This window comes from Falco cherrug, chromosome 2, assembly GCF_023634085.1.
Source record: "Falco cherrug isolate bFalChe1 chromosome 2, bFalChe1.pri, whole genome shotgun sequence".
Classification (NCBI taxonomy): Eukaryota; Metazoa; Chordata; class Aves; order Falconiformes; family Falconidae; genus Falco; species Falco cherrug.
In genome coordinates, this window is record NC_073698.1 from 82,759,160 (window position 1) to 82,773,403 (window position 14,244).

Below are 14,244 nucleotides of genomic sequence, written 5' to 3' on the forward strand. Positions count from 1 at the left end.
AATGTTGCAGGATATAGGGGAAGAAATCACGGGTAACTCTTGCATGCTTTCATGCTTTTTGTATGGCTTTTTGTCTATTTTTTAAATTCCAAATGGAAAACTAAGGGTCCCATTCCCCTACACAGTTACTTTATAATAAGCCACTGCTTTTATTTTGCAGATCTCACTCACAGCTCAACTCAGTCTTCACAAAGACTTAGAAGCGAGGGGAAACCGAACCACTAACTCCTCACAAAAACTGGTTGAGTTACATCATGTTATGTAGCGCAAAATGAACTGTACAGCTTTCCTGTCAACACTGATGCACCTACTCCAGAATTTACTTTACATTAAATACTTACAATGAATAAGTAAGAATAAGTTTCAAAAGGATTTTGTTAGAAAATTAAATACCTGACTGGAAGGTCCAGGAGAGGCAAAAGGTGAAGGACATGGTCCATCTTGCAATGAAAAATGTGCAATAAATACTATAAGTTTTGCAAATGCACCCCTCACTTCTGCACTAGGGCATTCCAAAAGATATTCAGAGAAACGGTTTGAAACATTAAAAAGGACATTGTGTGCAAACCAAAAGCGTACATTCTTGCTGTGACGAAGAAGGATGCATAATGCATCATACCTGAAACAGAAAATGATACAACTGAGAAATTATGACCAAACGCAGACATTAATGAATTCTGGCAGACACATTCTTTTACAGAATTTGAAGAAAATACATGTTAAAGGTGATCCCCCCAAACATTTTTGCTCATAAAATGCTTACAAATCAGATAAAGTGTAGTTACACAGTAGAATCACAGAGTGGTTAGCATTTGAAGGGGCCTTAAAGATCATCAAGTTCCAACCCCTCTACCGTGGGCAGTTTCTAGAGCAATACTCTCTGTTACTAGCAATCACATATAAAAAAGATACTTTGATTTAAAATTTAACATTTAACTGTAGCTTTTTACTTCTATCACCTGTAAGAACTAAGACAGGATTACATCCCCTAATTCTCAAACTTACTACCCAAAGCAGGTCCTAAAGTGGCAGCTATCATTCCCTTTGTACTGGGACTTGGGGGGAGTGGAGCAGTGAGGTGGATTTCACGAGCTGTGTCTAAGACAAGTAACTAAGTATGTAACCTATCAGGAATTTACATTCCCACTTACAGATCTAAAAAAAAAAATCCACAAACCAACCATCCAAACAGTAAAATATCTGTTCCGGAGAGGGTCTTATGTGACTCTGTCCTCCTTCCCACAGCAATATTTGAACTCCTCTTGATCTCTTAAAATAACAGGAGTAACTTGGCTACTCTGAAAGCTGCTGTTGGAGAAAAACTTGTACGTACCTGCCATGTATTACACAACTACTCACAAGTAGCTGGTAAACTACTGGTCATCATGAATGCTGTATTTTCTCTCTAGTTCTACCAGCAGGTACCCACACTCCCCTCCCCAAAACAGAATAACCTAGCTTAAAGACTAAAATGCTGTGGTGCTATGAGTAAGATTGTGTTGTTGTTATACTACAGATTTGAATTACAGGCCTCACAGCAATGTACATAAAGCTCTGCTAAGAGTCTAGATGACTATATATATGTATTTCAGAAACAGAATACAAATATAAGCTGCAAAAACAGGTTGAAAGAACCTTTGTTTAAAACTACTCAAACCACGAACAAACCATTCTGAATTACTTGTAATACATAACCTATTAGTTTTGCACTAGCAATAGATTCTACTCCTTTGTTCTTTTTAAAAGACAGACAAAAGGTAGATTTAAGGTCTGTTTGAAAATGAACTTTGAAGCTGTTCAGCTCACTAGCTTATTTTAAGGCTCAGTTTCTTCCCAGTATTTTCTGTTCAAATTTCCCCCCGCTTTCATGTGCGCCTTGACCACGTATTTGGAGGAAGGAGGAAAAAAAGGACAGACCACTACCACCTTTTACTGTCATATGTATATAACTGGGATCTTTTGACAGACAAACTTCCAAAACTGTAACTGTTGATAAAAGACAAGATACCAATCACTAGCAGGGCCACGGACTATTTTCTTTGTATGAAATCCTGTGGTGAAGAGAAATCTAGCAGCAAGCTGAATACTAATCATAGTTATTTCTTCTGCTTCAGGCAACAGATGATCTTGTCCTAAAGAAAAATCAAAATACTCATATGTAGACAAAGTAAAAGCAATTTACTTTCAAAAATTTAACTTATTCCAGATTACTGTTTTGTCTTGACATTGTGTTCCAATTTTAACAAGAAACTTGATCAAAACAGCCTCTAGCTTCTACAACGTGTCATTCAAAAATATAAGCTTTAAGACAGGTACACTGAGACTAACGTATGTTTGATTTTTAGAAATATAGCATCTTACCTTTGTGAACTGTCTTCAGCAGAACAACCCACAAACTTCAGTATTTTAATATGACTTAGTACATATGTTGAATAACCGTTGATAATTTGATTATCAAAGTATTTTTTGCCAAATATTCTGGCATGTTATCACTGCTGAACAACTCAACAAGAGATGTTTAACCACAGAATTCCAGAAAGACAAGAGTATTCAAAGCAGAGTACACATAATTTTCACTGGCTAGACAAATACTTGACAACACAAATCAGAGCTCTTCTTGCAAGAAACTAATCCGTAATTATTTTAGTAACATACTAACCTGGAGGAGGATTTAAGTAGACACTATTACAAGTAAGCAACTTCTTTATGAACTGGAAATATTCTAGGCTGTACTGCATACGATTATGCATGAACTGCACGTTCTGCTTCCGTACGCTTCGTTCAATGGCTGATGGCATTTTAATCTGATGGGGTTTAGTGGTGATAGCAAGTTCTGAAATATATTTTATTAGTTCATTATCTTTGTCTATTGTGTCCATACGTTCATAAAAAAGAATATAGGCATTCCACCACCTCTTCTGGCGCCTGTAGGACATACGCTTCATCATGTGATCAAATACTTCTCCCATGTATTCTCCACCAAAACACTGATTTTTCATTTCTTCATCATCATCCATTTTACACTCTGTCACATCCCCATCATCAAATTTGTACCATCGATTCTTCTCACCATCTCCACCATTCCTCTGGATAATATAAGAGTAATAGTGTCCACCACTGGCCTGGCCACTGTGTACAAGTACACCAACAAGCCTGTATTTTGTGCTCCCAGAGTGTTCGTTTTCAGACTGTTCATTTTGTATTATCTGATTTTCCGGATTTACATCATCTCCTTCCAATTTAGCTACACCTGCCACCGTGTATGGTTCCATGTCCAGCTCTCGTGGAAATTCAAAATAATCATTGAACTTGATTGCACATTCCCTTTCCCAGTCATAGTCAAATCGTTTCAACTGGATTGCAAGAACTGGAGGCAACTTCTTTATCAACAAGCGTTTCACTGTATCAACCTGAAAGAAGACATGAACAGTCATCAGCTATTCAGTTTCCATTCATGCACTCCTACCAAAAAGCATATTCAGTAATTAAAAGAGTAACTTGCCTCCCTGAACATGAACTAAGACTGAACTTAATACGGCTATAACATCACAGTTGTACACAAATTTATATATAAGGAATCATTACCTTTTTGTTGCATTTTTCACAATGATATGCATTTGCACCTTCCAATAAGTCTCCTTTGACATACTGTTCCAAAGAATCAAGGAGGTTTTGGTGATTTCTTATATCTACATTCAGAGTTGTGAAGGATTCCTCGCATTCGTACCTACCAATGAACAGACAGATGTAAAAGAAAGGTAGGAACATATTTAACTTGTTTCACAGGTGCTACATAGCACCCTACGGCAAAAGTTTTACTCAGCATTTCATGTCAACTTCCGGCAAAAGGGCTTAAGCAGTAAAAAAAAGAACTGAACTCTTTTATATTGCAGTCTTCCTACAATTACGTTACAGTGTCAGCATACTGTATTTTTTGATCTGCACTAACTATAGTTATTTTATGAAGATCATAGAAACGACTTGTATGTCTCAAGTTCACTGAAAAGATCGTGGAAGTTGAATCTTTTAGCACATCTTGTTTTTAAAGCAGCTAACAGACTTGGCTAACTCAAGCTGGTAGAGAAACACAGATAGCAGAGTAGTGAGTGTACTTTTTCCTTTATTGTCAGGTATTAGACTGAAACACAAATATTGTTATCATACCTAAAGACAACAGTTCAAAACATTCCAACTAAAAAAAAAAAACCAAACACAAAAGCCTTTTTATTTTTCTGTCTAAAAAAATCTGAATAGCTGTCTTCATAAAATCACTTTGCATATTTATGACTGACTGACTTACTGTGTTCTGATATAACCTTCAAACAAATTCCTAGCAATGAACCAGCAATGCTGAAGAAACAACCAGTTAAGACATCTTGGAAACAATTATTTTTTTTTTTTTAAAAGATAAAGTAATGAATAAATTTAAAAAGTTGCATCTATTCCCACATAACCCTGCAGGGTTTGTTTCTCTGATATGCAATCAAGCATACAAAGGGTTTTATAAAAGTGAATAAATTAATATTTAGAAACACTTCAACCAAGACAGTAATATTCATTCATCTATTATGTAACTTACAAATTTAGAAAGGCTGTTAATCTGTCACACCCCAATCCAATAGTTTATCATCAGTTTTCTCCTCTCTAAACTATAATCAGAGTAACATTTTTATTAAGTACATTATGCAAATCCAGTAGAGTTCCAAAGAGACAGGTGATACTTCAGGATAGTACATAATATCAGGAATGAAAGTTAACTCACATTGCTTCACATCTGTATCTTCCATTTAATTACCCATTGCATATCAAATAAAACCAGTGCTTTCCTTTTATCTTGCACTATTTCAACTTACTTCTGGTCACACATTTTAACCCATGAAACTTATGATGTTCCACTTACAAGTTCTTCTAATTCACACATGAGCTCAACTGAAGTTGAAAGATTACCACAATCAAGTTTGTATCAGTGTTTTTCCCTGTATTTTAATTGCTAACAGAAGGGTAACAGTAAATGGTCAACTTTCACAATAAAGATAATTTGCAATTTTAATGTGCAGAAAAATCTATATTGTTTAAGAATTGCACACGATCTGAAAGATGTAGTGAACAGTAAGAAGGCCAACTGTTAGTCATATAAAATTTAACATGATAATAAAAATGCCAATTGTTGAAGAAGAACAAAGTCCATCATTAGGTCATCTTGAATCTTGCACACGATTTTAATCATCCACCTCAAAAGAGATATAAAAGAAAAAGTCTAGAGAAGTACAACTGTACAATGTCTAGTTCTATTCCTTCACTAAGCATTTGTCATTGAACACCACCATCAAGACCAGTGGGTTACAGACTTTCAGTCTGACTTGGTGTGGGTGGGGATTTTTTTACATACCCTATATGAAGCTGAACTTCAATATTCACATTTTAAGTTAATTAAATATGCAGAAATCTTAAGAAAAATATAAACTTTCTACACCATTCCCCTTTATTACAGCTTACATAGTGAGTATGAATGGAGTTTTGCTCGTGGGAATTAAAAGATTCATACTTCTGTCAGCTGTGTCCACACACCATGAAAGACAGAAGACAGCAACACATGTTGGCCATGTATTAAGATTTTATACATTGCATTTGGTCCCCAAGTTGTTCTTATTTTAACATGAAAAAGCTGTATCTTTTCCTCCCCTGATCAATACATGATGCTTCACATACAATCTGCTAAGCAGAAATAATAATACTCAAGCATTTCAAGGCACCTGAAGATGAATTAATATTAAGAGTAGACTGTAGAAAAGATAAGGTAGCAAATTCCATTAGCTTTAAACTGCCCCTCACCAAAACCACACAAAACCCCACTCTGAATCTTTAGTTACTTTTATAAAGATACAAACACAGGTGGGTTTTCTGGAAGAAAGAAGAACCTTAAAACACTCACCGATGTGGGCATCCTTGACAAATCTTCTGATCAGCAAAGGACCCTCCTAGAACTTTACTTAACATTGCTGGATGGCCCAAAGCTTTTAAAGCTTCATCTAAACTGTCCACCAAGGAATTAAAAAATTCTAAAGCATCATGTTGCTCACGTAGATTTACAGGTTCACCCCAAAGTCTGAAAACAAAAGCACATTCTTGTCAAATGTTTTGGTTTGTTCTCTAATGATTTCTTCTCTAAAAAAATATTATTCAAGCTATTAATCCCTTTCTTACTGACCAAAACTATTCGTTGCTTTGTGATGTAATATACCACCTGTTACTCTTTCCCTGACACTTACTGGTGAGTAAAAACAAATTTTGTGTATAAATTCATACTTAATTCAAAGTCTCAATATCAAGGTCAAGAACTGCTAGAATTCAAAATAACCATTATGCTGTAAACTTTGGTTTATTAGCAGATTTCTACAGAATGGTGAAAAGGTAAGATAATGGATACAATGCTACAGAACTTCTGCTAATTTACACTTAACTTCAGTATAATTTCTTCTACTATGATTAGTTTTGTTGCCTATCACAGTGGCCCAGTGAACAGACATCAATACTAAATTTCCTATTTACCTAAATTGTTTCCAAAACCCTCTTGGTACATAGTACTGTAGCCTGGAAGCTGCTAAATGACCAAAAATTACTTGGAGATGCCTCAGAACACCAATATTGTATTCTTTTCTATCTTCTGTTTTACTCAGTGCTGGTTTGTCTTCATACTGGTGTGGATAGCCAAACACATCATCTCGTGGGTCAACATTGCTCTGAAAAAAAGAAAATTTGTGCAATTAACTTGGATATCGAGCAGCCTCATAGCTAGCTGTATCCCATGTTTAACAATCTAAGGCGTTTCATATTCTCATCTGAAGTAGGAAATGTCTTTGTGTGCATTAACGCAGTTCTGGTGGCAGAAGTGGTATACAGTGCTTTCAAGCACAAAACCACGTAGAGGGAAGTTAACAAAACAGTCAATTAAGAAACATTACGTTATTGTCCCCACTGTTCACAGTAGAAAGTGACGTGATTGGCAACCTAAAATTGTTATAAGCCTTTTATCTTTAAAGTACAAGCCTTTTCTATTAAAGAAGTTCTACACAATTAAGTTTACCTCATTGTCCTGCTTTTCATCCCCAGACATGTCATCATCTACATCACTGCCTGTGCCTTCAATTGCAAGAATCCCATTCCTGATGGCTGGAATCATGTACAGCTGCTGAATGACAGAATTCATGTAACAAGTGGCACCAGCATTTTTTAGTCCTACAAATCCCTTTGGCGGCCGAGGCCCAACAGGTGGCAGATATTCCCATTCTGTAAGCGCTTCACAAGCTAAAAGAAAATAGCAGAATGTGATTAGGAAATTATTTTGTTATAAAAGAATTACACCATCAGTGCAGCATGAAGGGCAGTTGCATAGAATTAGTATTAGTCTGTATCACACTGCAGTTTAGTAAAACAAATGTTCCACCAGAAAACCTAACTGCTAAAATGAACACAACTTCTATGAATGATATTTTAACATTGCACCATTTTCTTCTACTGCATAGCTAAAGAGGTGGCCTGAAAATTCAGTCTATGTATCAAACAAAAAGTCTTCCCTCAATACCAGCAAGTTTCTTAATTTAAGAAATCAGCTGAATGAACCTAGAACATATAGCCAATTTACAAGCCTTTCACGCATTTCCAGTCCTTTTAAAACTACAGGATTTCACTTGTGCCTCACTTTTCCTTAGCATGATGGGAAACAGTTTTAGATAATGATATCTATATGACTTGTGACAGATTTTTTTCTTCTCCCAAGTCTTCTCCCTCAGATCTTTCATCTCTTCAGAGTACATTTACAATCACAGGCTTCCTACACTAACCTGCTGTTCTGTGGCTTTAACGCAAAAAATTCTGATGTAAAAGGAAGTAAGAAAGCATGCATGTTTACAAGCAAGTTTTACTTGGTATATGAAACACACAGCATGCACAGTTCATACACGTGTTCTCTCTTCTATCTGAAACACCATGGAGATCCAGTGTTCTATTGTGCTTATCAAATACTCGAGTGGAAGGAAATGTCATGAAATCCTTCTTATTGTGAGGTGGTAAGAAACACACTACTTCCCAATAGAAAAGGGTGAAGAAAAAAGGATGGTGCAGGGGGGGGAACCATAAAGCTGCCCTTTTCATTTGTTCTACTGAGATGGAACCAAACAGGAAGAGATTGAAAAATGTCAAATGACTCACTGATACCACCACTGGGCAAGTAGCACTGCCATTCCAAGACAGTGGACAATTCCTACTACAGGATACTATTTCTAGTTGCTTACAGTTTTGCGGAAGTCTACAAGTTTAAACGTTCTGTTAAATCACAGAATGGTTTGGGCTAAAAAAGGACCTTTAAAGACCATCTAGTCCACCCCCCTGCCATGGGCAGGGACACTTTCCACCAGACCAGGTTGCTGACAGCCCCATCCAGCCTGCCCTTGAGCACTGCCAGGGATGGGGCACCCACAGCTGCTCTGGGCAACCTGTGCCCCTGTCTCACCACCCTCAGAGTGAAGAATTTCTTCCTTGTGTTGAAAGTAAATCTACCCTCTTTCAGTTTAAAGTTATTGCCCCTTGTCCTGTCACTACAGGCCCTGATAAAAAGTCCCTCCCCATCTTTCCTGTAAGCCCCCTTTAAGCATGAAAGGCCACAAATAAGGCCCTCCCCAGACACCACCAGGCAGAACAACTTCCCAGCCTTTCTTCCCATACAAGATTGGGTTTACTCGGTTTGGTGGTTGTTTTTTCTCCCCCACCCTCCTTTCCCTGTTAATGTTACAGCCAAAATGGTTTAGCTATCCCATTTAGGGCTGCAGAAAATATGGTCCTGTTTGTTCATTTTTAAGAAAGTCTTAACAAGTTTTTTATTGATAACAACATTTATATTAAATATGAGCCTTTTGCCATTCTTGTGAAAGTTAGCCCAAGTTTCACCAACTTTTGAAATATTAACATTTGCAAGGTGGCTGGTTTGGGTTTTTTTTGTTTGTTGGTTTTGTTTTTTTGTTTTTTTCACACTGCAATTGCTATGATCTTTCTCCAGTGTGAAGGAAAAAGTTATTTAAGTGCAGATTTGTGCTGAGACAAGGCCAAAACGGAGAGAACAACCATTTGAGAAAGGACTATGACAAGCACAGAATGAGTACAGAACTAAAAAGAGAAACAGGACAGTGGACCTGTGTCTGTGTGTGGACAACAATGAAAAATTAGGTGAGCAACCAAGAGACTGGCACTAGAACTAAGTCGAAGATACCTGATGAGGTTCTGGGATTGGTTAGGCAGAGCCTGAAACAATGAGACAAAAATAGAAGATACAGACAGAATGAGGTTCCTGGGAGCTGGTATGGACAAAGGGGAGTAGCCAGAAAGCAGAGAGGAAGGGTCAAAACCATGTAAGTGACTGGGGCTGGAACTTGGATGTAACAATATAACGCAAGATTTACTGCATAAAGAGGAACAAATAAAGGCTACACTGCCAAACTTTCCTAGATTTTGACAGCCTGATTTTGCAGCATTAAAAGCAGCCACAAACCAAGAAACTCAGCATCTAGTTCAGTTGATAATATAAACAAAACCTATACATATTATATACATTAAAAAGTAGAAAATAGATAATTAAAAATATTACATACTAGTGATTGCTGTACCTATGTAATACATTTCAGTCAACGTGTCTACTATCTGTTTGAGATTTCGCACACATCCAACTGCTAGTGCAACCAGTAGCTCAAAGCCAGCATTAATAGTAGCTGGTGAACTACAGACTGGTATGGCCTGCTCAGCAGGCAATTCTCCATTTCTCATGTATTGTAGATAAACATTGGATGCTGGAAAGATGAAATCATCTATCAACTCCTGGGGGGTGGAAAACAAGAAAGAAGAAAATAAATCACCTGTTACCATTGAAACACACACACTATTTTATAACAGAATAAGAGTTATTACACAAATGAATGTCCCAGAACCAGAGGATTACTTAAAAAAAGAAAAAAGTAAAAACTGAGACCAGTACCATAAAGAGCTTTTAAATTTAAAATGGAGTAACTCCACTTTATAGTGGTTCCCTGCAAGCCTACCCCCTCCCTCGCTGCAAGTTAAAAATAATTCTGTATTATCATTGATAGGTAAAGTTTTCTTTTACCAAACCACTACCATCTACAAAGTTCTTTTATCAGCTTGTGCTGAAAAACCCCAACATTCCTGCTGTATAACATCAGAAGTACAAAGAAAACACATCTGATTAAAGAGACACTCAGATGTTCACACATTTGTTCAAACCTGCCATAAACATTAATAGCACTAATTAAGAACACATGGAAAAACCACTACACACAGGTAACGTAAGAAAACAGTCCTGTACAGGACTATCCTGTATCTAGCTTACTATCCTTGTGTGATGTTTGCTGAGTCTTGGAATAACAGCTCACGAGGTCACAGTAACTCCATATGCAGTGGTTCCGAAGAACAAGTTCAACACTCTTACAAATGAAGTATGTGGTTTCATTTTAAATTATTTTAAAGGAAACATTAAACTTCAATTAGAAGCCCATGTCAAACAGTTAAATTGGGACCTTTTACAGTGTCCACAATCCACAAGATGCAAAGCTTCTTTTAACTATGTATAGTAAAATATTTTAAAGTTTAAAAAACTGCACAGGTCAAAAACTGGAACTTACTTTAATGAGATTAGCACCTCCTTTTTCACAACCAATATGGTATTTCTTCTCAGGTGTCTGGAATGCTAACAACTCTTTTGTTACTCCAAGATGACCCTCTAAAATAGTTTCTTCGACACCTGTTTCCCCTGTTCTTTTTACTTCATCCTGCCATTTAGAAGAAAATTAGGATACTTGAAATAATATATATTTACCAAGCTTAGAACTGGACTTAAAAACAAAGCAGCAAAAAGCTGATTGTAAGAAATAAATTGATCCTAAAACTTACCCTAATTCTCTTAAGCCAGTCAATTTCATTATTGAGAAGAACTTCAGCATTGGGTACGTTAATATTGCTGTTGTAAGCATAATTAAGAAGGTGTCGTAAGAGAGTGAAGTAGTCTCCAGAATGCTTAGCTCTCTCTCTTGCAGTACTCTACGTAAACCAAAAACAAATGATATAGAATTCATACACGATTCTACTTATAATGCAACACTAACATTTTCCCTAAAGCTGGATGTAAATACGAAAGAAGAGAAGTGTAAGGCAATTTTTAACTTTTTGTAAGTTTACAGTCATATCTAACTGTTAATGAATGACTTCTGAACTATTTTAGTAGAAATTTCTATACATGAATGGGAAACGAACAGAGAAGTAATCAAATGTTCAAGAAACACAAGCACACAGAATTGAAAAGCCCTGGCAGGCCCAGTAATAGGTGGCACTAAGCATCTATCTAATCTGCTAATGATTTTTACTTGAAGGTTAGAATTCACTGGAGATCAATTGCATAAACGAAAGCTTATTGTTCATGTTCTTATCAGAAAATGCAGAAGTCCCTTTCCCCCTCACCTAACTCAAATGGAAACTGACTGTGCTGCTTGCCTGTAGGTTCAAAAAGGAGCCTATACTTTAATGACTTGTTAACAGCGATTCGTCTTTTCTTGCAGTATTTTGTCTTAATACTTTTTACAGAAATTCATTTTGTGCTGAAGCCTTTACCTCTAAAAACTTACCCCTAGAACAGTAAACAGCAGGGTAATGAAGAAAAGGAGAGGTCTCTGTCCCATGCAACACCTGGTAGCCATTAAAAAGAATTGCTCCTGTGCCATCTGACGAACAGTTCTGGAAATCATTTAATAGAAACATTAAATTCAATCTCCTTATCCAAACAGGGCATTAAAAAAACAATTAAATTTGTGCTTATCTGCTCAATGCCATCTTCTGAAACTGGACATAATATAAGGAATGAGAATACTTTTAATTATTCGCTACTTATCATATTGTTTCTCCTTGCAGTGAAATTTTAAGACACGAGTCACTATTACAAAACCCATTCCACACATCAAATATTTAAAGGCAAAAGAAACTTATCAGCACACAGCCACTAAACCTTTGCAACTGCCAGCAAATATTGCATAACACAAGCAGTGTGCAACCCTACATTTTTTCTAATCAAGCACTAGCTGTGTCTGAAAGACAAAATAGAGCCACCCTAGTAAAACTGCTCTTATGTATCGCTACAGCAGTTTTGTAAGCATCTGTGATCAAAATTTATCACTAGTAACTAGAAATGAGAAAAGATGACCCTCTGACAATTCAAGTGGCTAGAATTAAAGGAAATTTTTCATCTAAGAACTTAATCTAACCACTGGAATAATGTGGGAATGGATAAGCTGAAGAGGAAAAAAATACTTAAGGCAAACCTTATTAATTCAATTTGTAAAACAGTCTGAGCTTTGTATCTTGTAAAAAACTGTTACAAACAATTCCACTTGGGTGGGGAGAGAGTACAAATCAATATTGAACTTTATGAAAGCATCTCAACATACAAACCCCTGAGATTTACAGTGTATTTTTGGTGCAGCTGTCATCATTTTCTGCCCAAGAAGTCACTGTGGAAAGCTCATGAAAGAACCCTATTTCCTTCAGAGTTCTTTCATGTGCAGTTAACTGTGCTTCAAACACTTGCAAGAATGACCATGAGGTCAGAGCCAAGACACACCTAGCTGAGCACCCTGTCTCTGGGATACACCTTGAAAACTGCACAAGACTGGAAGCATGCAGTAACACTGCTCCAGAATATTCTCTCAGCTTCTATGAATTTGTGGTTCAGAAAGACTACCAAAATCAGTATTTCATAGCCCTCACTGGACAAATTCATGAAAGAACCCCTCAAACTATTTTGAAACTGAACGTTTACACTGCTTAAATGTTATGCTCAAGAAATTCTTATACAAAGGAACACTATTCTCTAGTTGTTCTCCCTTCGCTACTGATTTTAAAGGTCTCTGTGGTATTCTCCTCCCACCATCTATCTCTTCTCCAATATGAAGTGCCCCAAGCTATTCAGCTGTTCCTCAGATGGAAGTCATTTCAGAGCTCTGATCTCCCTCATCACCCTTCTCTGATCTTTGCAAGTTGCTTTGAGTTACAGAAGACCACAGGGTGGAGAGGGTCTGTTTTGTTCTTAGTAACACTTGACATTTTATGGGACCCAATTGCTGAGCTGATGTTTCCTAAAACTTCTCATAGAAATTTCTTTTAAGATGCAACCCTTCAACATCACATACACACTCCTCAGGTCCATGCAGTTAAAGGCAGAATGAAATAAAGATGGTGTTTTCCGAAAGTGAGAAATGACCGAAGAACCACATACTTCATACTGTTATGTCTCTAAGGAGTATGCAGTATTTGAACACAAGTACTATATTTTCATGACGCTGTAACAATCTAAGAGCTCTTGAGGAACCATGGCAGGGATGCAGCTGCCTAAATGCAGGCATTTAGGTGCCATGTTAGACACCATGACAATAGCATAAAGCGGTCAGATAGGATACAAATGGCACGATGAACTCCCACTCGCCTGGTGAAACGGAGGCATCTGGCCTCCAACTAAGGCAAGGCAACCTGAATCCCATCCTACTGATAGCTCCGGGATACAGATTTCTGTTTAGTTAACAGAAGTCAGACTCTTCAATGGGCCTAAGTGCCACTGCTTTACGCAGGCAGTAAGAACTTTTATTTATTTGGGCCACATACGTGTGATTACCAAATACTTTGCAGCCATCAGCAGAATACTTCTGGGTTCCAGGATCATTTTGGATTAACTGTTCAGCTATCTACTGTTGACTAACCAGTCCTGTATTCAGGAGTCACCACTATAAAATCAATTAGCTTGGAGAGTAAGAACTGCTCTAGTATTTAGTATTAAGCATTTTGCATTCTGTTTCTCCATTTATACGTAGCATAGTTCTGCTATGAGAAAACAGCAGAAGTCCCATACAATCTCAACCACTGAAAGAAACAAAAAAACCCCAAAAAACATCTGATCTCTTCCAGAAAGATCATATTTATAAGATCAGATCTTGATCATCATTGACTTTTATGGTGCACCAAAAACATTTTCTCACTTGCATATTTTTGCTCACATTGTTCTCTGATTGAGGATAGGAGATTAGAAAACAATAGCTGAAAATTGAGGATATTCAGAATTTTGGCTGGTATTTGCTAAACTCTCTGCACTGCAAACACTAATCTGTTTCCACACTCATTCAGAAGAAGAACTTTCTTTTTAGC

At 36.9% G+C, this 14,244-nt stretch overlaps 1 protein-coding gene across 2 annotated transcripts in view; it reads right to left on the reverse strand.

Moving 5' to 3' along the window:
• The window catches only part of USP9X (ubiquitin specific peptidase 9 X-linked), a 106,379-nt gene that overhangs the window by 14,233 nt on the left and 77,902 nt on the right, over positions 1 to 14,244 (reverse strand). The window contains exons 27-37 of one of the 2 annotated variants that reach the window (XM_055702283.1): positions 11,682 to 11,790; positions 10,954 to 11,100; positions 10,686 to 10,832; positions 9,657 to 9,864; positions 7,085 to 7,305; positions 6,550 to 6,740; positions 5,933 to 6,106; positions 3,586 to 3,727; positions 2,660 to 3,410; positions 2,009 to 2,132; positions 394 to 619 (exon numbers count right to left, since the gene is read on the reverse strand). In XM_055702283.1, coding sequence (XP_055558258.1) covers positions 394 to 619; positions 2,009 to 2,132; positions 2,660 to 3,410; positions 3,586 to 3,727; positions 5,933 to 6,106; positions 6,550 to 6,740; positions 7,085 to 7,305; positions 9,657 to 9,864; positions 10,686 to 10,832; positions 10,954 to 11,100; positions 11,682 to 11,790 — 2,440 coding nt within the window. Of the gene's footprint in view, positions 1 to 393; positions 620 to 2,008; positions 2,133 to 2,659; positions 3,411 to 3,585; positions 3,728 to 5,932; positions 6,107 to 6,549; positions 6,741 to 7,084; positions 7,306 to 9,641; positions 9,865 to 10,685; positions 10,833 to 10,953; positions 11,101 to 11,681; positions 11,791 to 14,244 lie in introns of both variants that reach the window. The other variant, XM_055702282.1, reaches the window with a different exon arrangement.